The 24581-nt window shown below is 34.4% G+C and overlaps 1 protein-coding gene across 2 annotated transcripts in view; it reads right to left on the reverse strand.

The window, feature by feature from the left end:
- DPH6 (diphthamine biosynthesis 6) overlaps positions 1-24581 on the reverse strand; it is a 176090-nt gene that overhangs the window by 129702 nt on the left and 21807 nt on the right. Inside the window, exon 4 of one of the 2 annotated variants that reach the window (XM_068548900.1) lies at positions 13621-14126. The exons of the other annotated variant lie outside the window; for it this stretch is intronic. Within the exon in view, the coding sequence (XP_068405001.1) occupies positions 13962-14126 (165 nt within the window). The 3' untranslated portion in view covers positions 13621-13961. Of the gene's footprint in view, positions 1-13620; positions 14127-24581 lie in introns of those variants that run through there. 2 annotated transcript variants of the gene reach the window in all.

Here is a 24581-nt window from a genome sequence, read left to right on the forward strand (position 1 = left end):
TTTAAAGATGCACAGTGACACTAGAAAAATCCTCTCTTTGGAGGCTATACACGTCATCCTCTGCATGGATTAAAAAAATTTTAATCCATTTAAATCACTCATTGGTGCAAAGAGACAAAAATTATAAATATGTATATATACATATATATATATATATACACATATATATTTATATATGTATAAGTAAAACTATTCCCAGAAAAACTGTCACTATACACTCTGATTTTGTTAAGAAAATAAAAACTTTTTTGAATGTTCAAGGTTTTAAAAACCTTGTATTTTCTGCCTCAAGAATGGGCTGACTGAAAGCATGAGGCTCTGCAGCCTCTGGTTAATTAATCTGCGGCTGAATGACAGCGTGCCTAGGGGCATGGCACTGGCATCCCACACAGGGTCCCAACATGCTTTAAGCCTTGGATAGCTACATTCTGCACGCCAAGACTTTACCCAACAAATAGCAGAGAGGCCTTCAGAGCCTTTCTTCTTCTGTCTGAGACATTCCATTTAATTAATGTAATCCCTCTTTATCTTAAAGGTTTAATAAATTTAGGTGAGGCAAAACCAACATATCTATGGCACTGAATGCTGTAACTAGTTGCTCTAACACTTTTCTTATGTACCCCAAAGGCTTCTTCACAAGGCGTAAAGAAAATGAAAGCAAAAAAATGTTCTAACAGGTTTAGAAATTTTCAAACATGCTTCTTGATCTATTAAAAATATGTATATTTGTACAACGTTTAAGAATTCAATTAAATGAATCTGGTGATTTCCATTTCACTAGACTTAAAGATTTTATGTTATAAAAATATAAATCATACACCCACCCCAAAACACTTTGAAAATCACTAATACCTAATCTTGAGCAAGGTAAGGCTATTTTTTAGCAACAGGATACAAAGGACATTCTTCTAATCCCTTTCACTGCCAGAACAAAACATCTTTCAAATCAAGATAAAATCGCTACATCATGAATGTTAGTATCATTCTGAAAAAAATAATACCTTATGACTAGAAAAGACCATCTCTTTAGGGAGAAATGTTGTGTTAAAGTGGATTATTCTTTTAGTAGTGTAATAGAATGGCTTCTACCTACTCCCAGATGGAAAATCAAAATCTACATTTAAATGGAAATATTTTAAAACAGATAGGACAAAAGGCTAAAACCATAAGGAATATCTCCATCCTTACATTTTAAAAATCCAAAATGCTTCATAAGAACTTTTCTGTATGGTATGGCTTTAAGATTTTGTTTGTATGTTTGTTTCATTTTTATGAAGAGCTTGCAGTGCAACATAATTTCACAGTTTTGTGATTAACACATACTATTTGTGGCTATTATATCAAATTCACAAATTGGATGAAGAAGTAGGGTTGCAAAATTTTTACTATTACAAGAAACATATTTACTGTTTAGGCTTGTGCAGACTTAAGAATGAGTCCTGTATTTTCTTCCTATTTTTAACTATGCTATTTTATATGGAATTCTTAGAAGGCAATAGCAGTTTGCTGAAATCAAATAAAATCTGAGTTTCTTCAGCATTGACTCAAATCACCACCATGGTTAGAGTAAAAAGAAAGCAAAATGCTAGGCAATATTATAACAACTGCTCTTTGCAACCTGAAAGATTATTTTCAGTTCTTCAATAGTTGGGGCAATTTTCTTAAATCCTGAAGGAGCCTGACAGCACTGCACATTTCTTAATGCTTGCATTTACTTTTACATTATAAAACAATAAAACAGCAGGATAATGTTCATGCAGTTTAGAGACTTGTAACATTACCACAAATAATTCTACTGTATTATGGCAAAACATAAGCTTTTAAAATGTAGGCTGACTAAAGAAAGGGCAATCTATATTCACTGAAAGTACGCAGGCAAGTAAGGTTGAAAATATAACTTAAGTGTTGTACCTAGTTCTAAAATAATGTTTGAAAAGGATTGAAAAAGCAAAATCCATGCTGGATGAAATCTTTTTGTGATATATTAAAATACAATTAATTTCAAGTGCAGTGTTTACTGGCAAGGGAAAGGCTTCCCACCTTTCTTCCTTGGAGTTTATAATAGAGTACATGGCTTCTGCCACCTCAGAAACCAACCGCATTACGTAATTTGATCATTTTCCTCAACAATGTTGTAAACGAAGATACTCAACAATTACCAGCTTCAAAGATGCAGGTGTTTTGATGGTAGTCACATTTGACTACTGGACTCCAAATAATGGGCCAATCTGAAAAACTTGGCCATATCATCTCCTTTCTAAAATCAGCCCATCAGTTCTGAAACATCTTTATTGCTAGAAGCTGCTGGCTTTTGTACAGGAAGCTGTGTGGATCTCTTTATTTAAAAGACATCTTACTCAAAAGTGTAATGGGAAAAAAACTCTTGCATATGTACTGGGTGGTTTTCTCACTTTCAACAGGTAATTCATTTCAATCCAGTTGTCCGTGATTCTCCTAATGATAACCACAGGGATGAAAAATAATAAAAGCATTTCCCTACAGTAACCTAATTCTCATTTACACTAGAGCCTCCATGCCTGCTCCCAATTCCCCACCCCTAACCTTCACTCCCAAACCTCCCAGCAGAAAATATTTCAAATATCAGTGGGAGATGATATACCGTAAAATCTAATCATCAAAAATAAATCTTGATACATATCTTCATTAGTCTACACTAAGTAGCAAACTAAACTAGGGAAGCTGTATATGAAACATCACAGAAGATCCAAGACTCACGGATATTTTAAATCACCTGCTTTACAATTGCCTAAATTAGAGAACAACTGTAGAAACACGGCAAATTATGATTTAAAAGAAAGTACCTCCCTATCCTTGTAGATATTAGACTTTTATAGCTAATGTGTGAAGAAACTGACTTTTAAATTCAAATATTCCTGTTCTAAATGAATGGTACTCTCAGCAGAGAACCCGTCTAAAACCTCACATTTCTAAGTGTGGCCTCAGACCAGTAGCAATGGCATCACCTGGGCACTAGCTAGAAAAATCTCAGGCTCTATCCAGGCCAACTGAATCAGAATGTGAATTTTTAAGAAGACTCCCAGATGATTCATCTGCACTGAGGAGCTCTGGTCTAAGTTTTTCTAGTTCCACCATTTATTCTTCATTGAGAGACATAAAACAGTGAAGAACAGAACAGCTTGTACTCATAAAAACACATAATATTACAGATGACCACAATTTAAATAATGAAAGAGAAAACAGGGAGAAAATGTTAGCAAAACTTAAGTAATTAAATTAGATCTAGATCCTGCAATCTTTGTTTTTAATACTTGCAAATTCACTTATATGTGTGTATGTGCATGCACAGACATGTGTGAGAGGTGAAAGAGGAAGACAGAAAGGAAAGGTAGAATAAGAATGAGAGAAAAAATAAAAGGGAGAGAATGGAACCATAAGAGTGTACAGAGGATGTATATGTAGATGTATTCAGGGCCGAAAAGTAGAAGAAACTAAGTGAGAACCCAGCAGCTTGGAGAAGAGCAGCAATGCCCCTTCTCAACCACATTCCCACACACTCCCTCTTTTACATGCCCAAGACAGTGTGATGGGAATACTTTTCATCTCCGCAACAAGAAACTACCAAGAAATAAGCATTAAAAGCAAAATATGTCACAGAAATCAGTATTCCCTAATTGTATTAAACAATACAAGTAAACATGGAAAGATTACTTCTGAGAAAGTAAAGAGATCAACAGCACAAGGTAATTATAACACTAAAAAGGTGATTTAATACTCTTTTTCCAAAGTCTAAATAATCATTTAGAAATAGTTACCGTAAAATAAACATTATTTGTTTTATTCTTACAAATGAACGTACTATCCTTACTGTTATTATTACTATACTAAGAGACTAAATTCAACATAGTAGCACTATAGTTTTGATTGTTCTTAATGACATCATAAAATAGCTAACATTAATAACATGAGCCCAAGAAAAAAGAGAAACATTTTCTATTGGACATAAAGTAACAACTTAAACCTGCAGTAATAATTTGCAGAGTGTGAAGTTTACCTAAAATGTTACATTTGACTTTTAAATATATATATACACCTAAAATGATTAATCTACCATGATTAATCCAATATTTTATCATTTATTTAATGAGAGAAAATTAGAAATCATTTCTAAATACTGCCAAACTTAATGATACCAATAGAAAATATACCAGTTGATATCCAGGAGAACATAATGGTTAATCAGAAAACAGAACTTGTTGGAAAAAAATGAATTATAATTAATGTAATATTGTATCTGTTTAAAAAATAATATATATGTGTACATATATATCTGTATATATATCTGTATCTGTATTCATCCACATGGCACATTAATAGTATACAGTGTAGTAAAATTCAGCTCACTTTGCAGCTGACCATCTATGGAATGTAGCTCCATTAAATCACTGGAGACTGACTTCTCAAAATAATAGGGGGAAAAAAAATCACCCTATATCTTGCATTTCATGACTGAGCTTCCCTAATACATATCTCTTTGGTTTTGCTCCAAGAAAAAAATGCAGTCAAAGATGGGCAGAATGCTACTCCCAGCTTGTATTCACCAAATGCCAGGAACTGTAAAAACAGGATTCCAAGTTGAGGTTTCAGATACTTATTAAACAAAGACTTAAAATTTCCAAATATAAATAATATTTGCATAAACAAGTTTATTATTTATGGAAGTCAACTAGGCAATATATATCAATGGCTTCAGAAATAATCATATACTTTGATCCATTAATTCCTTAGGATAGATTTGTCTGAAAAATCTATCCTAAGGAATTAATTTTTTTTTAATGTAGACAATAATTGATATACCCACATCAAAGTGCTATTATTTATAGTAAAAATTAGATTCAACCTAATTTACAAAATTAGGGAATCATTAAGGAAATTATTATACAGCCACATGATGGACTATTAAGTAGCCATTAAATTATATTCATAAAGACGTTTTAGTGACATGAAAAACGCTCCTGGTATTTTAAGCTAAAAAAAAAAAAGCAGTGTATAAAGTTATACACACAAAGTGTGTGTGTGTATCTATGTATGTGTGTTAAATATATGGGTGTGGAAAATATGTCAAAATGTTAACTCTGAATGACTGAATTTTGAGCAAGATCTTTTCTCATACTTTTATGTATTTTCTTTAAGAATCAATTGTTTTAAGTATCAAAGAAAATTAAGTAATAATTTAGATAAAAGACAAGGTATGAAGAACAAGGGTGAGGATACTGCAAGGTTACACTGAAGCTATTCCACTGAATAAAGAAATTGTGTGTGTGTCTGCAAGAGGAGTACCAAGAACCTAGTGTCAGAAAAAAAGAAGCTCTTTCTTCTGACTACCTGAGAGGTAAAAGACAGATGCAACAGTTAAGCAAAAAAACAATAAAAAATAGAAAAAAAGAATGTAGAAAAGTCAGATCTATTAGAATCTAATAATTGGACAAAGAAAGCAAAGGGGATATCATCAATGCCAATGTGATTTTTTACTCTACAAAAGTACCAAATAGTTTCAGTAAATAAGAAAATAAATTATAATAACGCTTAGTTTTAGAATGTTTATTCCAAGTCTTGGACTGAATACAAGGAAAGAAACTAGTTACTATTAAATAATAACAAAACAAATTTCTAGAACCTCATTTTGTTTTCTATGAAGTTGACAGATACAAAGACTGCTGTTTTCATTTCTTTCACAAAACACAGTTAAAACACAACTTTAAACTGTCCAGGTGATAAAAATTATATACTGAAATGTGTACAATCTACAAGCTATGTCTTTTATAAAACAATATTTTAGCTACTATGTTAATTAGTAACAGTAAGTTGTAACTTACTGTGTTTTCCCTTAAACTTTTCTTGACTGTAAGTGCTTCATAATCATTTTCATTTCAGATTGCTTGATTGAACTGGATTCCAAATCAATAACAACATGGAGTAAAGAGTAGTCACACTAAATCCATTATATAAAACAGGGAATTCAGTGAATGCACTGATTTTATACACAGTAGGGAATCAGTAATTATCAAATAACCATAAAGTATACAGAAAGCATCAACATAAGTTTGGTATCTTATAACTGTGAAATCTTCACAAACTAGATTAGTTTTACCTATTATACATCACTGTTTTGTCTAAAATATACACAAGTGACAGTCTGAGAAGAAACTATACATGCTCAATAGCATGAAGGAAAAATCAAGCTACTCAAAGCTGAAGACAAAATTTCTACATGAGCATAAATGTTCAAGAACTCCATCTGAAAACAAGGCCCCTTGATATTAACCTAAAATTAATGTTTAAATTACCTAGTCTTTGATAGAAACTAGTCTATGATAACTCTAAAGAATATTTGAAATTAATGTGATGATGCTTCCATAAATAAAGGGGAGAGGTGGTTTCTGGCTTTCCAAAGCAACTAATTTAAAACAGTAGGAAGTGTCTAATTAATGACCTCAGGATACACTGAATTGGAAGTCTGACCTAATTTAAGTACAAAATCACACTTCACTTTGGCAAAACTAGTACTGTGGTGGAAGCACTGAAAAACTGTTAACATGTAATTATCCACTCTCCATTGTGGAGGACCAGGACAAGGAAGAAGCTTAGAGACTCTAAGACTAAATTGGTTAAAAATAAACTACTAAGTTATTTGAAGGTATTAATCAAAATTATAAGCTAAATCAAGATTCGTAAGTATAATCCACAAACAGGCTCAGATGGAGCAATACTGAGCCTTAAAGACCACAGGACTCTTAGGAGAACCTCAGTGACAATGGCCAGACAAGGAAGGATGAATGCAAACTCATGGAACAAAGGTACACTACAAGAAACATGGAATATTTTTAAAAGAGCAAAGATCTCATCACAAATAATAATTCTGATGAATACGTAGCAGTAACTTTTTCCCTTAAAACTCAAAGTGCTAAGTCCTTGAGACAGGCACTGTGCCTTAAATCATCCACATCTCTAGCAGCTAGACAAAAAAAAACCCTAGAAAAATAACAAGAGAAAAAATAAACGTATGTTAATGTTCTACAACTCACAGAGCATGTGTAAACATTATGAATAATGGTTATATAGTATGTGACTTCCTATCTTTGCACCTCTTGCATTTATCACCTTACTGAAGCTCAAAGAAAAAAGCATACAGAATAAAATCATCTGAAGAATTCCTCCTCACATTGTTTTCTCATATAAACTTTTCAAATTCTACTAATGTGACCATTTTCTGTCTACAAAGCTTTTCCAGTTAATAAGATTTTAGTAGGTGGGCACCTGCAAGACCCTTTAGAAAAACTGAACCCTGGAAGATATTCAATTAATTCCAGCAATATCAAGCTAAAGCAAAGTCAAAAACACACATAGTGAAATGCATAAGCTTTGACATTATATTCACCGATGTCAAAGAAACTGATATCTGAAGCACAAAGAGGAAAGACAATTAAAGACAAAATAAAGAGTAGCAGAATTTCTACCACACTATGCCTGAAGACACAGAAGAGCATGGTTAACTGCTCTAAGAACCAGATCAACAGATAAACCAGGACAGATAACAATGATCTTAAGTTAGTTAACTACGAGCAATGCTCTATTGCTCTAATGCAAAAGAAACATAATACTTAGTGACTAAAAATAATAATAATAATAATGATAATAATGTAATAGTTAACATTTATTGAGGCTTCCTTTATGATCTATTTTACTGTCCCATTAATGCTCATGACAATCCTATGATGTAGGTACTTATCATTAGCCCCACTTTACAAATGTGAAAGCCCCACTTTACAAATGTGAAAGCTAGAGAAATTAACTAAACCAAGGTCATACAGCTAGCATGTGGTACGGTAGAGCCTGGAACACAGACAAGTCTGACTCCAGAGTCCCCACTCAGCCCTTGGAAACAAAGAAAGAAATCCCCAACATTTCTTGTTACATACAACCTTGGTTTTCTGAAATATATGTAATTATGAAGATATCATTGGTCATCATTAAAGTAAAAGGTGAAAATATACAGTGTAACAAGGGCTATCAACCTCTTTTTGGTCTCCAAACACTGACAACGTATTATTCCTCATCACAACCCAGTGATGGAGCTGAGGAGGAAATACCACCCAGCTAATCCTGATATACCCACCTTGAGAATTCCACAGTATACATACACACATCTTTTTTTGTAAGCAATATTACTTATGGCTCCACCCAAATCTTGCTTGTGGCTCCAAAAGATTTTTAAATAAAATGTATATTCAAAGATTTTTGCCACATTTCTCTCATGCAAGACTCACATTAAAAAAATTTCATCACATATTTCAACTTATAATAAAGAAAACTGAATTAGTAAAAAAATAATAAAATGCTATTTTTTTCTCAGGTTTCATTCTTCTTCATTCAGCAGTGGTAATGATCTCGTCTCACATTCTACCACCTTGAAGAAATTTAAAGAAGGATTTTTTTTTTTAGAGGACTGCTATAAAATTATCACTGACATTTTAATTAAAAAAAGACATGTATGTAGAATAAACAGGACATTTCCTCTAACAGTCTGCAGTGGCTGCTCCACTGCTTCTTTGTACAGTCTGGGTAAATCATGCAGGCTCTAACTAGACAGAGCAGCTGTATTTCACTGTCTTCAGTAATGTAATCTACATTTATCACTATTTTAATTAAGCGGATTCCTAATTTGGTACTTCCACTGCAAAGAAAAAATACCTTATTCGTTTTTTTTGGTAGACAGCATCTTGTCAGTCTTGGAAACCAGAATTTAATTTTAAACATGTTTCCTACTGCAACTGGCCATTATTTTAAAAAGAACTACCATATTTGTTTATTAAGAGCTTGTTCATTTTCAATCTAAAGGCTTAAACATTGGTTGCTTCTTCAAAATGATTTAAAAAGATGCTTTTGCAGTTCTCAATGTTAACCCAAGTGATATACTAAAAACAATATGTGCTTTATTATAATATTAAATTCAAGGTTATTCAAAATCAATATGAAGCACAAGTAAGAACCTTACAAGAAAAACAATGCTTTACAGAATGTTGAGAAAATTCAGTTCAGTACTTCCTAGAGAAAGATTATGTTTATCATCGGGTTATGTGAAATGCCTGAATATTTAGTTAAATCCATCACTGTGGAATAAAGCAGCTTTTACGTTTTGAAGACAAGTTCTGAATTTTTAAAAATTCATTTCCCATTATTATTTGTAGTTAGAACAATTTGACTTTAAAGAATAAGTATATGAATTACTCTAAAGGTGTGCTTGTTTTAAATGGTTCACAGAGAAACAATTACTGTAATATTACGTCACTGCATTAAATTGTGAATTTTTTTTTAAAATTAATTAATTTATTTATTTATTTATGGCTGTGTTGGGTCTTCGTTTCTGTGCGAGGGCTTTCTCCAGCTGTGGCAAGCGGGGGCCACTCCTCATCGCGGTGCGCGGGCCTCTCACTATCGCGGCCTCTCCTGTTGCGGAGCACAGGCTCCAGACGCGCAGGCTCAGTAATTGTGGCTCACGGGCCCAGTTGCTCCGCGGCATGTGGTATCTTCCCAGACCAGGGCTCGAACCCGTGTCCCCTGCATTGGCAGGCAGACTCTCAACCACTGCGCCACCAGGGAAGCCCAAATTGTGAATTTTAATACATATGATATCTCAAATCTTATATATCAATAAAAAAGGCCTGATGTTAAAAAAATTTTGTATTCAGCACACATTAATTGTGCATCTTTTATGTGCCAGGTAAAGAATTAAGTACTTTGTATTCAAACCAAAGTAGAACAAAGCCTTTGCACAATAGAGGGGGTGTGTGTGTGTGTGTACACACATATACATTTACAGTACAGTACCAAGTGATTTTTAAACTTTGTTCCTTCGAAGGGGAGGGTCTTTATTGACCCAAGTCCACTTCGACCAGAAAAGCTCCACCTTCATCTATTTTTCACGTCTGTTTTTGCAGCCAGGTGAAGAAAGCAAAAGCCGCTTGCCTAGAAAGTAGAATAAGGGCTCTAGACTACCTCTAAGAACACAGGTAAATGAAAAGTATCCTAACTGTTCCCAGATATACTGAGGGAAAAAAATAAAAGACTCCCTTTTTTTTTGTTTCATTTATTATCAGTTTCACATGTTGCCAAATATTGTTTTGTGGGTAAATGTCTACTAAAGTAAAGTTAATAAACATGGCCTATTTAAGAAGTTTGGGGATGAGGTCTGAAGGGAATTGAAAGTTAATGCACCATCTCACTTTGTCAGTCCACGTTACCAAGGAATGCCATGCCAGCTTTCAGATTCACATAAATCATCAGAAGTTATGAGATCAGAATTTTTAAAGAAATCTATAGTGCATTAAATGTGTTCTAGATTTATATTAAAACTTCCCCATGTAAAACAATACCACTTACCTTCACACTGTGATTTTTGGACTGAAGTTACCATTTGAGCATCTATAATGACTTGGCCAATTAATATACATTATCTCTCATCCCTTACAAAACCTCAAAAGATAAGCTATTTTCACTCCCGTTTGACAGATGAGAAAGCAGGCTCAGACGTTAAGAAATGTGTTCAGTATTACATAGTGAATACAAGGAGAAGCTAGGATTTGGGCCCATGGTTTTTTTTTATTAAAATACTTTCAGAAGCAAAATAAACTTAGCACATGAAATTTTTCTCTTCTAATCACAGCTAAATATGATGCCTTCTATTACTATCATTTAACAGCTGTACATAAAGCTGTTTTACAATGAAAAATTTAGCTATCGACATATATGATCAAAGAGGCTACCAAAAAAGAGAAAGGAAAATCTAAAATTTAAATCAATGCTAATTAATGACAAATACTTTAGTCATTGTGTAACTTCCTTAGTTTGAATTTAAATAATGTCATGTATAAAGCCTGGGTTACCCAATTCAGGACCAAGTAAAAGTTAAGTTCTAGGCAGCCCACTCAGGCTCTAATTAAATAGAAGAAATGAGTACAAAGGAACTAAATTATTTTTTGAAATACTCCTATTGGAACTCAACTTCAAAAAGATATTTCATGAAGAGACGGTAAAGCTTGTAAGATTCCTTCTATCTCAAATTACTCTGATGAATGTCTGATAAAACTTGAGATTTACCACTGGATAACACCAAGAGGTAGCCAATAATTCTAAATGAAAACTCAGAATGGTCTTTTGTTCCCTTTGTTTAAAGTAAAGCCGCTAGTGAAAAACAAGAATGTCTGCTTAGGAAAAAGGAGTCTCTTGTCTGAGCAAAACTTAAATTTAAATATCCTGCTTCTTACCTGAATATTCCAAATCATCTACATTTATCTACTGTTCACTAAAAGACTATAGAGGGCACTGTTGCATTAGCTTTGAAGCTTTACAATAGAAGCTGAGAAAAACGTCTAGAATGTGTAATTTCTTTAAAGAGTCAAATGCATGGTGATCTACTAAGCCTAATAAAGGGAAAAAACCAAAATGTATGTTTTTCTAAAATAGGCTGAACTTCAATGGGGCAAAAAACTTAACAAAAACAACTGTCAAATTGAGAACACCACATTGCACACATTTTGCATTTCCCTTTGTAGTGCTTTCATGAGAAAGGTAACTAATCATAGCACCTCCTTATCCAATGGAAACAGCACCCCATTGCAAAATCCTCTTCACAATCAATAGGAAAACGAATGTGGCACCTCATGCAATCCTTCCATAATTCTATCAACAGAAAGAATGCAGTCTGTTTGCATACTTTTGTCTAAAAGGCCAATTCCATTTGTCCCCTCTTTGGGAAAAATGACAGCTACAGATCAATCACTCTCACATGAAAGTAAACACACTGCAAAAAAACAAAACAAAAAAAGGATCAAAATTGAAATCCTCACCTTTTTTAAACAAAATTCTATTACATGTAAAAACTCAAACTCAAAGCAAAATAGAAAAAACAAGTTTTCCTTCAGAGATATGAATTTTGTGCTATTGTGCAACAGTTCTGGGATATAAAAGAAATAAGTTATATACAACAATATTCACTAATCATATAATTACATACGGATAGCATTCAAGTTTTCCACGTATTTTCTGTCCTCTCACATCATTCCTGTAACAACTCTTTGCAACTAAATTCGATTAAGTACAGTGCCAAAGATCTTTTTTAATATATATGTTTGCAATGTATTACAATGAGGCTAGTATATAAAATACAAAGCTACTTATTACCCTACCACTTAATTTTGTTCCACTTGTTTATTCACCAAAAATTAAAATTTTTGACACAAATAATATAAATGGGAAAGGAAAATTAAATTATTTATTTTGGTAATTTAAAAATAATGTCCTGAATTGCTGAAACACTATACAGCTATAAGAATTAAAACATCATGACCAGACTACTAGAGATAATATGTAAAATGAAAAATGCATTAATATATATCAAATCATAACACCACATTAGAAGTTAGATGAATCAACATTAATAAAGGTACCATCATAAAACTAAGGCCTTGGGAATTCCCTGGCTGTACAGTGGTTAGGACTCTGCGCTTTCTACTGCCAAAGCCGAGGGCCTGGGTTCAATCCCTGGTCAGGGAACTAAGATCCCAAAGGCTGCACAGAGCAGCTCAAAAAAATAATAATAAAATAAAATAAAACTAAGGCCTCTAGTAAAGACTCCCAAATTTCCTAGAAAAACGGTATACAACTCATTTTCACTCTCAAACTTCCAGAGAGATTAGCACGTTCTCTGAAATCAAAGTGCAGAACTGTGAAAGTGTTAAAAATTCTTCAATAATATGTCAACCCACTCATAAATCAAAAAGAGGGGAAGGGGCTTCAGATGGTATGTAGATTTCATTTTATTACCAAAGCCCCAGTTTAACAAGTTATTTTCAGCCAATAAAAGTCAAAAGTAAAGCACTGTTGAAGTGGCCAGCACTGACTCTAAGGCTTTAACTTATTAACTTAACCAAAATGCTACTTGAGTATTGCTCCCTTAAATTATTAATTTATGAGTTTTGCTTAGTCTCCTCCTGAGGCAAGGCAGTTTGTAGGTATATTGAGTGCATGTAAATAAACAGAAAGCTTTTATAATAGTCTAATAATACACTAAACATAATAAAACAACCTCTTTTAATGAACATTGAATGAGCAATCCTATGAACCAAGTTTATATAAATGGGCCATGTAATTTAAAGAAACTGTAAGATCCTCTAGGAAGTAAATGCACAAAACCAGAAAAATTAAACATAAGCCTATTGCTTTTCACTGATCTGATAAAATGCATACAACAGAATCAAAGTGCTGCTGTGACTATGAAGAGTATGTCACACGCAATTTCAAAGAAATCTAAGAGAAATGTCGTGAACTATGAGAAAATTTATTTGCAATATTGTTCTTCATCTACCATAAGGATGATTGAAGAAAGAAAGAAAGAAAGAAAGAAAGAAAGAAAGAAAGAAGAAAGAAAGACAAACAGGTAATGTCTTTAATATTCAGGATATTTAAGTAGATATTTTAGTTTCCTATTATAAAAAGAAATGTAGCATACTAAAATCAATTTTGGTTAACTCTAATTTATGCAAAGCTTGACTGTGAGCAATAGCTGCTAAAAGGATGCAGCATTGTTGATTCATATACAAGCATTTTACTTAACTACACTGGATAATAGCAGTGCTCCTAAAGGAGTATAAAAAGCAAAGTGATTAGCAGTCATTACTGTTAATTAGTGCTCACATTACATTCCTTGGGATGAATCTCCTTTAAGTTGAATACATGGAAAGTTTATTTTTGAAGGACTGCCAAACCTTGCCTAGGTAAGTAGTGGAATAAGCCGTCAACTACCAGTAAGCAAAATAAAAAACAGGGACAGATCAGCATCCAATTAGTATGTCTAAGTTTTTAAACAGGAAAAGGGTTGAGGAGAATGAGTAAAACTGGAAACTCATACTTCACATTCTGCAATCTCACTGATAAAAGGAGGAAATGGTGTGTTTATCAAACTTGCTGTGAGCGCACAGTTCATTCAGAGTCCTGTAAACAATCGCCTGGCTGCCCACTTCCAAATGCATGTGAAAATCTTTGAGATTCAGAGCGTCATATTCAGCAAGCAAGGTCACTCTAGTGATGCCCTGGAAATGGGAAATTAGGAAAACGTGGCAATCAGAGGTTTAGGGCTGACCAGAAAAAGCCCTGAGGCTGGCTCACCATCTTTCACCACCAGTCAGGCTGTCTCTGCCTATTCAGTATTAACACAGCAGGGCTGCAAGTGAATGAAAAGAACCCCACACACCTAACTGGGACATTGGCTTTCTTGTTTAGAAAATGATAGGCATTTGTCATAGAAGGAAAAAAAAACCCAAAAAAACAAACAAACAAAAAAACCCCTCAAACACAGCTTTCAAGAACCAGCTCTAAAAAGAAAAGAAAAACAGGCTCCTGATGAACCTTCAGTAAAGGACCTGGGGAATGGTGACATCCTGTTGATTACCAGGTTTCCTTGACTCCTATACCATTCTGTGCATTTTAAGATGGAAGCCAAATCTTCAACAAAGAAGCTTCAAAAGCAATGCATGTTCATTAGAGGAAAGAATCAAAAATTCCAATGTGCAAAAATTACACCAATGCTCTTAATACTTTCCATATACAGACTTAAAAATTTATCCTTCAGGGCTTCCCTGGTGGCGCAGTGGTTGAGAATCTGCCTGCCAATGCAGGGGACACGGGTTCGAGCCCTGGTCTGGGAGGATCCCACATGCCGCGGAGCAACTAGGCCCGTGAGCCACAATTGCTGAGCCTGCGCGTCTGGAGCCTGTGCTCCGCAACGGGAGAGGCCGCGATAATGAGAGGCCCGCGCACCGTGATGAAGAGTGGCCCCCACTTGCCACAACTAGAGAAGGCCCTCGTGTAAAAATGAAGACCCAACACAGCCATAAATAAATAAATAAATAGTACTTTAAAAAAACAAAATTTATCCTTCAGATATTTTTCTATGCATATATTTGTACAAATACTTATACAAAAATGTAATTATACCATACAGAGTATTTGGTACTCCATATCCTCCTCCTAATAATATATATAGATATATATCTGCAACTTCAGTTTTGATCCTATACAGCATTCCACTGTATGGATACACCATAATTTAGTTTGCCAGCCATTTCTAAATCTTCCAGTACAACTTTATTTCCTTAGAATATATCCCCCAAAGTGGAAGGGCTGGATAAAGAGACAGTATATTTTTTGTTTTCTGATGAGTTCTGCCAAATTACACTCAGAAAGGCTGAACCAATTTCTAGGGCTGTTGGCAGCACATAAGAGTACTCACTTCCCCAAAACCAGTATCATTTCTTAATCCTGCCCAAGTGATAGCTGCATTTTTGAGTTAGTGAGGTTGAACATTTTTTGGCTATTTGAATTTCTTTCTCTGTGAAATGCCTGTTCATATCCTTAGCCCATTTCTCTATTTGCAGACCAGCTTTTAAACATCCAAAAAAAAAGTGATGAAAAGAACTCATCAAATGCTACTTTACGGGATCACCAAAAAGAGATTATTTTAAAGACAAGATGGCAATTGTATGGACACTAAAACACCCTATTAGGATTGGTAACTGAACACGTAGTTATTTTACAGCATATTATATTGTAGAAGAAGACTTCCCAACCCACCTAAAAAGAAAAAGAAAAATTAAAAACTGAACTGGTTTAACGGATAACTAATAAGAACCTGCTGTATAAAAATAAAATTCAAAAAAATAAAAACTGAACTGGTTTTGCAAATATTATTTCAGTGAAGATATCTTTGCTTTCCATAAATGTAGAAGCTATCACACCAAGGTGGCATCATCAGCAATGTTCTGTTGCTGTTATTATCTTTTTTCTTTTCTGTTATTCCAGGAAAAAATTTGAACACAAAAAAATTTGAAGTACCTTATTAGCTACTTAAGTCAAGGAAGGAGGCTGTAACTGTAAATGATAGACAAGTTCCTCATGCTATTATCCTGGATCAAGGAATCAATAAAATGTGTCATTCTTGAGAAAAGTACTAAATATAAGAAAAAAAATGAAAACTGCCCTCCTTCCCTAAAAAGTCCATTCAATTTAGGGCCTTTTCTCACAGAATCAAGAAACTGACAATGCAGCCAAATATACCAATTCCTAATTCATCTTCAGAACCAGGTTTAGATTAGAATGTAATTTCAAGCTACAGATCATATCTTTTCTTTTTCAAACAATAGCCTAAAAACTTGAAAAGCTGTTACCTAGACCAGTGCTTCTCAAACCAAGTTAAGGACCACTTTTTAAAAAAAGATTTCCAAACCTTCAAAGACCAACACTTTTGTAAAATGCAATTAAAATGAATTACAAAAAAAAAATTAAAAAGATAAAAAACACAAGGCCAAATTTTTATTATTAGATTCAACAAATATAAAATTACTCTCAAATTACTATAAAAGTTTCTAAATACTTACCTTCAATTTCTATAAATAGCTGACCTTGAGCCAACAGCAAACACTTCTTCGACTAGCACCAGCCCCTAGACCATACTCTGAGTAGCAATAATCTAAAACTATTCTGAGAGCTTTGAAATGAGATGAGATCGCAGATGATAGATCAATTTAATCCAAGACATAATAACTCCACCTCCCCTTATCAAACCACATACCTGCCCCCTCTGTCTCACTGCTAATTCACACATGCCTTATTGGTCTACATATGTATTATATATGTATTGTTATATGGTAATATCTGCATGAATTAACACATATGTAATGCTGGGAGGCAGCAGAACACAGTGATTAAAAGTACATGTTCTACTTTCTAGCTGTGTAACCTTGGACAAGTTACTTAACCTCTGTATCTCAATGACATATCTGTAACACAGGGATAATAAACCAGGGTTGAGGTAAGGATAAATTAGAATATAATGTGTAGAGATTAGGACAGTGCCTGGCAGGTAGTGCTACATGAACAACAGCAACTATAATTACAATAAGACAAAAATAATTGAAAAAAAATCACATGGCTCTGGGCTTTCTAACAATCAATATAAAGAAGAAACTAAAATGAGTTGTGTGATTTAGTGTTCATACAATAAAAACCGTCTTAATAGTTATAGTAAGGCAAACCATTATAAAGACTAAGTCCTGAGAGAAATTTCACCCTTGGATCGTTATAAAGTTGAACATGCAATACGGTGAAAATCTTCAACAGCATCCCTAGGGCAAATATACAATGACAAATTCTGCACACCTCTTATGGACAAGGCACCATGATGAACACTGCAGAGTATCCAAAGTTGAAAAACACAAAGTTGTGCCTTCAAGAGGCTATAAACTGACAAGGAAGATATAATACCTATGCAAATAATGATGTAACACAAGGCATAATGTAATAACAACCCAAAAAAGTAACTAAGCACAACAGAAATTCAAAAAAAGAAAGCTACATTTGAGAAAATCAGGAACACTGCTTTTTGTATCCCTATCCTTTTCTCTTTCAACATAAAATCCAAAGGCTTATTAAGAACCATCCAGAACACACACAAGGTCCAAGCCTGTTGGCCCTTCTCTGGTCATCATTTCCTACATGAAATTATAAGATGCCACTTTTCACTCTATTATTTTTGAGATCTTAATATTTTTCTTGAGAAATGCCTGACATCCCCATCTGCTCTCAGGTGCTACCTCCATGGTACGTTCCTCTTCACTCTTTGGAAGCCACAGAAGCTCCCTCTGATCTCATAGCACATAGCTCAGTGGACAGTAGATGCCTAACCTGAGTAGTCATGTGTACCCCTAGGCTACAAGGCTTTCTGAAACTGATGGTTAAAATAGTAGTTCTTAAACTTTTGAAAAGAACAGATCGCTGTGAGTCTATGATAAAAATTTGGACCTCTCCCCAGAAAAATTTACATTCACAAAAAATTTGCACAAAATTTCAGGGTTCAAAAACATCTCTCCCCTCTAAATTAAGAAATCCTGTCTTAAAGTATCAAGTTATTTTGCACTGAAGTCCACTAGCCTGATTCCTGCTAGCTTTCTGTGATCAAGCCCAGGTTATATGACCACTCAAAATCAGTACAAGTTGAGTGAGGGTTAAGAAGTCACAAAAATGACTGTAAAACCAATAAAAATCATTAAAGGAGGGAAACTGTGAAAGGCTCAAAAGGGAAGACCACGGGTTATGTACCAAGTGATGATGATTCTTCCTCCTCTCCTCACCACCTTGCAAAATTAGTATGTAGGAAAGAATCCACAAGGGAACTGGTTTTAAAAGAGACCACAGACCATTTCAATGGCTCTAGAACCAATCTTATAGTAGGCAGCAAAGTATTTTGCACAAGGAAGGGAAAATAAATATCTGATAAATAGTTCTGCCTCTTCTGATTTGTCTCTATTTTTATAGAAATCTATAGGGATCAATATTAGCTAAATTTGGTGAAGGTTAGATAGACTCAGATTAGTAAGTCTAATTTAACAACTGCTCATTGAGCACCTACGCTGTGCAAGTACACAAAGTGACCACATGCCTCAGCACCATAGATTCTATGAATAAGGGTAGGAAAATTCTGCTGGCATTGAGAGGTAATTGCTCTTATATACAGGAGTGCACATAATTGTCCCATTTTACTGCCTCTGGACATTCTAAGAGCCATTTTTAAAATCTGTTAATTCTTTACATACTATTTCAAAAGTCAAAATTCTCTAAATTTAGTTCATTAACCCTCAATGAAAGTCCTTGCTTAAGGCTTTTTACAAATGAGTTAATAGCAAATATACTGCTTCAATTTTAAAAATAAAGCATAGTTTAACCCTAAAAGAACACGCCAAAATAATTTTTAATGGAAAAAAAAGCATCTATTAATAAGAACCTTTGTCATCTTTGGGTTCACTTCTTTATCTTCTTTTGAAACAATCCATGCCTCAGTTTACTCATATAGGAAACTAGACAGAAAACATTATTTCCACACATCTCTTGGAAGGTTGAACTATCTGACTGAAAGAGTCTAAAAAAGACTCAGAGGGCCAAAAATTATAGGCAACAAATGTAGTAGAATAAATTCAATCCAATATATAATATAAATTTGCCCCCATTAAAACCTCTTTCACAATTTGAACGATTACCATTCTTTTTCTTCTCTGCATTAATGTACTAATAAAGTCAAGAGGAATTACACTCATCTCCATGCCAACTTGCAGCTACTACTTAATATTAATATACTAATGGAAATTGTATGCAATGAAAAAAACTGACTTTATTTAGCTGTACTGGATTATTTTGGAAGCTAGAGAATAAAGGAGAAAGAAAATCTGAGACTGACATGAAGTTGACAGGCTTTAAAAAAAAAGTAACTTATACAGCATCTTTTTTTCTAGAAACCTAAAGAGGCTCTCATATATTTTCTCATTTATTCTCAAAACAGATAAAAAGGATAAAAGGAAGATATATTCAAATTTTACAGATGGAAAAACTGAATTCCAGAGGAGAATAGTTGAACACAATGCCTGTATAGTCCATAAGAAATAAAAAAGAACGAAATACAATCCTTGCCCCTTGAATTATAACCTTTAAACAAAAACCCACAACAAAAACAAATTACACAACAAAACAGAGCCAGTAGCTCTGGATATCAAGATAGATTAAGTACTATAAGAGAAATACAATGTTACATGAAAGGTCCAGAGAGAAAGATATTACATTCAGTGGGGGCATATCAAGGAAGACATCAAGAAGGAGATGCCATGTTAAAGAAGGAATTGGAGAGGAAAGGTTATTTCTGAATAAAACATAGCACTCAGCAGGAAAGACAAGGACTATATGGGGAAGAATGAGTTCTGACAATAGTCTAGTGCAGGTGGAACACAGGTTCTATGTGGGGGAATACTAGGAAAATATGAAAGATAAGATGAAGTCATACTGCAGAGCACCTAGGGGGTCAATGGTAAACAGCAAAGGTTTCTGATGAGGAGACAAATGTGACTGGATCTACACTCTAGAAAGACTAACCTGGCAGGAGTTTGCAGGATACATTATAGAGTGTGAGAGAGTGGAGAAAGACCATGGTAATTTGAATCCCACCTACATGCATAACTATTATGTTAAAAGCATTAATATCATACATTGTGCTTCCCTGTAGGTGCTTTTATTTAGAGTCAAGAAATATGATGGACTATTTTAGCTGATGTGTACTACATATAACCCTATGAAGAAGATGTAAAAGGACCATCAAGACTAACATTTATTAAGAGTTAATCTTGATTAAATGAACCCAGATTGATATAAAGCACCTTCTATACCATCCTATACCAGATTAAAGAGATGACAAAGATAGGGTGCTGCAAAATTGAGGATCACAATATTTGTAATAGATAGCTATTGTAATTCATTTGATTATCAACAGTGCCCAGTGAAAGCTGAGTAGATTAGCCATGGAACTGTCAGTTCACAAGGTACCTTACATAGACTCCTTGTCACTTTTTATTTAAATATTACCATCAAGCCCTATCAACCCACCTCTTCAATGTCCTCTCTTCAACTTTCCCACTGGTACTCCCCCAGTTTAGATCCTCAGAACCTTTCAGCTAGCCGAGTATCTCAGTTTCCAATTTGAACTCATCTCCAGAATTCCACTTCCCTAATCCATTTCTTACATTATTAGTGGTTCAACCTAATGGTCTTGAAGTTCCCTTCAACCATATAATTCTATGTCATTTCTTTTGCAAAATCCTTCAAGGTAGTGGCTTTCAAACTTGTTTGACCATGACAATTTGTTTAACAGTAAGAAACACATACATACATGTAATGTTAACAGCCTAGCATGCACACACACACGTGCGCATGTTTCCCAAAATAATAATTAAGCTTACTACATACACTGCATTTTGATATTTTCTATTTTATTCTAGCCTCTTTCATTTAAGGAAAAAGATGTGACCACCAAACTGAGTTTGGAAAATACCGCCTTAGGGACTCTTCACTGCCTGAACTTGGTCTAAAATTTAAGACACTCTTTTTTGTGGCTTCAACCTACCTTTCCAGACTTATTTCCCACTACTCCTTGAACTCTTGAGCTCTAGCCAAATTGAACTACTATTTCCCTAATATATCTCATGATTTCCTGCTTCCATGACTGTGGCTAAACTATGCCCTTAATTTGCAACATTCTCTTAGTCATTTTCCATGCTTGCCTTTGTCAAAATTGAAACAACCTTTAAGGATATCAAATGTAACTTTCCCTGTAAAGCCTCTCCTGATTCCCCAACACAGGGGACTTTTTTCTCCTCTGAATCCCCAAGCATATTAAATGCACACTCTAATGGCAACTCTACATTATATTAGTTTCTTTGTGTATATGTCTTATCTCATTAGGGTCTGTGAAAGCAGAGACTACGTCTTGTACATTTTTTTACTCTACAGTAGTGGTACATTATAAGCATCCAATTAATGTTTGCAAAATGAATGACATAAGAAAAGTCTCTAAATGGTAGTAGTATAGGTTAAAGTTAACAGGAAAAGTCAAGGTCAACTAACACATCCCTTTGATTCACTCAATTTTTTCTCACATGTCACAGAACAAGCCCCTATTAAATCATTTCTTACCAATAAAAAAGATAAGCTCTAAATATTTATTGATATTATCTTTGATTTTATGGCTACTTTATGATTTAGGCACTATAAACTTGCTGAATGAAGACATTCCCTACTTAAAAGGGAAAGCTGACATAAAAGTTCAGTTCAAGACCTATCATATTATTGTGTGACCACCAATAAAGTCTTATGTAACAAAAAATGTAAAGGTAACAATAAAGGAATAAAGTAATTTATACTTATAAATCTTTGTAATGTGTTCTCAGTCATTTAATAGAGAACATAACAAAGACATGGTAATAATATAATGAAATAATATAATAATATAATATAATTATATAATTATATAATTATATAATAATATAATATAATAATATAATGAAATAATAGACTGTAGGACAGCAACATACATCTAGCATCTTAGACAACACAACTCCAGAAGTAGACATCAACAAAAGGTTTCTTAAAAAATAAATAGTAGCATAGTCCAAAAAGTTAATAGGACACAAGCATCAGAGGTTGAAAAGCATAAAAGCAAGAAATTTGAAAGACAAGACAAACATACCCAACATACTTTAAAATATATAGAGTAGATGATAAGATAGAAAAAAATCTATAATTCGTAGAAGAAAGGAATACAAGGACATAAAAGTTAGTCAGTTGGTAAATTTATAGAGAGGCAATGAATCAGGCAAAAGATAAAAAGAAAGAGTATATAAGTGCATGTGTAATATACACACACATTCATTGATACTAAGTGGAGAAAGTTCAAAGTTGAGGAGACAGAACGATAGTTTTGCTAGAAAGAAGGAGTCACGTTTTCCAGGCTTTAGGGGAAATCTATAGATGAAGACTCTAGACCTGTGATAAGTTTACAAACTGTAATAATTGATGAGTATGATCCAACATTTTATTTCCGGACAGATCATCCATCATGTACTTTCTCATGCATAGTTGACTTTATCATTGAAAGGGCCAGAGATGACACAGCCTCAATAAAGCCACACCTGGGAGTCAAAATGACACTGGCCTGTGCTAATTCCGAGTTTTCCTATTTGGAGTCCAGAATCAATATTAGCAAAGCATTTCTTGTGCCAAGGGATTAGGCTTAATGTCCAAAATCTTGGGAACCGACAGGGCTTGAGGCAAGCTGTGCAATGCTGAAGAGCCAAAAGCAATCTGTACAGGACTATGGGCCTGTTTAATTAGCACTATGGGTTCTCCCTGAAAATCTTAAGGCCATCTTATATGTGCCTCCCGCTCTAAACCCTTTGGATTTGCCTCAAGCCACCCAATTATCTAGGGTTTTTCCCTGAGATCCAAAGTGAAAAGAGATCCACAAAGTAATTTTCCACCATAATAAGCAGGTTTTCTAAGATATATATACCAAAAATAACTTGAAAAAGTGTCTGCTTAGCATTTTTATAAAACATTCTGCAGCTGGAAATTATTCTTGGTACACTTAATGGTGACACTGCCAAATCTGATAGGACACCCTATTTTGAAAAGTTTCACTATGATGAATAGAAGTTCTATTCTATGAACTATGAATAAAAGTTTCACTTCTATTTAAGCTTCTAAATGAAAAAACAAAAATAAAATGAATTTGCCAATGGTTTTACATCATATTTATAAACAATGTTGTGGCTCCCCTGCATTAGATAAATTATTATATAAAAGATAATTCGTTAAATTTTGGACTAATTTGTTCAACTATCCTTTAAACGTCATCCATATGCCAGGAACATAGCTGGACACTAGAGATATAAAAATGAAGAGTACTGAGATTGTCTTTGAGGGTCTCACAGTCTAGCAAGAGACAATCATATAAACAATCCTAGTATTGATAATATCCTAAGAAGCACAGTAGAGGTATGGACAAGCTGCCAAGGAAGAGACAGGAAGGTGAATTAGAGCCAATTCCACAGAAGGGTATGAAGCAACAAGAGATTCTTCAGGAGAACAAAGAGATAAAGGCGTAGAAAAGCATAGGCAAAGACTCAGATATGAAAAAGCAATCTCCTGGAAACGTAATTAGTTCATTATAACTCAAACCCAGAAGCTTGGGAATGTGGGAATGGCAGGATCAGACAGGCAGGCTTGCAAGGACCTCTTCCTAAAGAGTCTTTTTTTGCCAGGCTAATGTGTTTGGACTTTATCTTAAGGGTGGGTTATTTAAGTATGTATGCAGATCAGCTGATGACAATGTGGTAGCAAGGCTGGAGGGTGCACAAGGCAATATTGAAGGCAAGTGGACCAGTTAGAAGACTTGCACAGTATAGATAAAAAAAACACTTATGGTGGGAATGAAGTCAAAGGGTCAACTTCAGAAGTCACAGAAGTAATATCAAAAGGTCTTGTAGATCAAATGGTTATGGTTGGGGTGGGAGGCAACTGAGAGAAAGTGGAAGTCTGGTAGTGAGGCCCCAGGTTAGACTTAGGTGATGGGGTAAATGACGATGTTTTTAACTAAGAGGGAAATACAGAAAAGTGAGCACGTTTGTGCAGAAAGATAATGAATAAGTTTTGAACTTGTGGAGTTTACCATGCCTACAGGATGTTAAGGTGGAGAAATCATGAGCAACTGAATATATAGGTCCTAGAGTATAAGCTTACTGTTGTAGCTCCAATGGTCAACTATTTTTGAAAGAAGCCAAGAAGGAAGGAAGAGAGGGAGGGAGGAAAGAAAAGAAGGGGGGAGGGGTGGGGAGAAAGGGAGGAAGATCTCAAAAGAAGAACCATTTAGAATGGTTCTCAAGTTTGTAAGCAGTTGGAACCTATTTATTCTCAGGAAACTTGTTACTCTTTACCCCCTGCCACAGTTCAGCCTTCTACCGGCAACAGCCTGCTTTATATCTGGAGACCTACCCTGCCAACAGTGGGTTCTGTTCTTCCCACAGAACCACAGTAGATGTGGTTACAGCAATCACGACTCAGTCTCTTGCTCCACGAACAGCACAGGATCTAGGCCTGTCCAATCAAATGAAATCATT

Source organism: Eschrichtius robustus, chromosome 1 (assembly GCF_028021215.1).
Source record: "Eschrichtius robustus isolate mEscRob2 chromosome 1, mEscRob2.pri, whole genome shotgun sequence".
NCBI lineage: Eukaryota > Metazoa > Chordata > Mammalia > Artiodactyla > Eschrichtiidae > Eschrichtius > Eschrichtius robustus.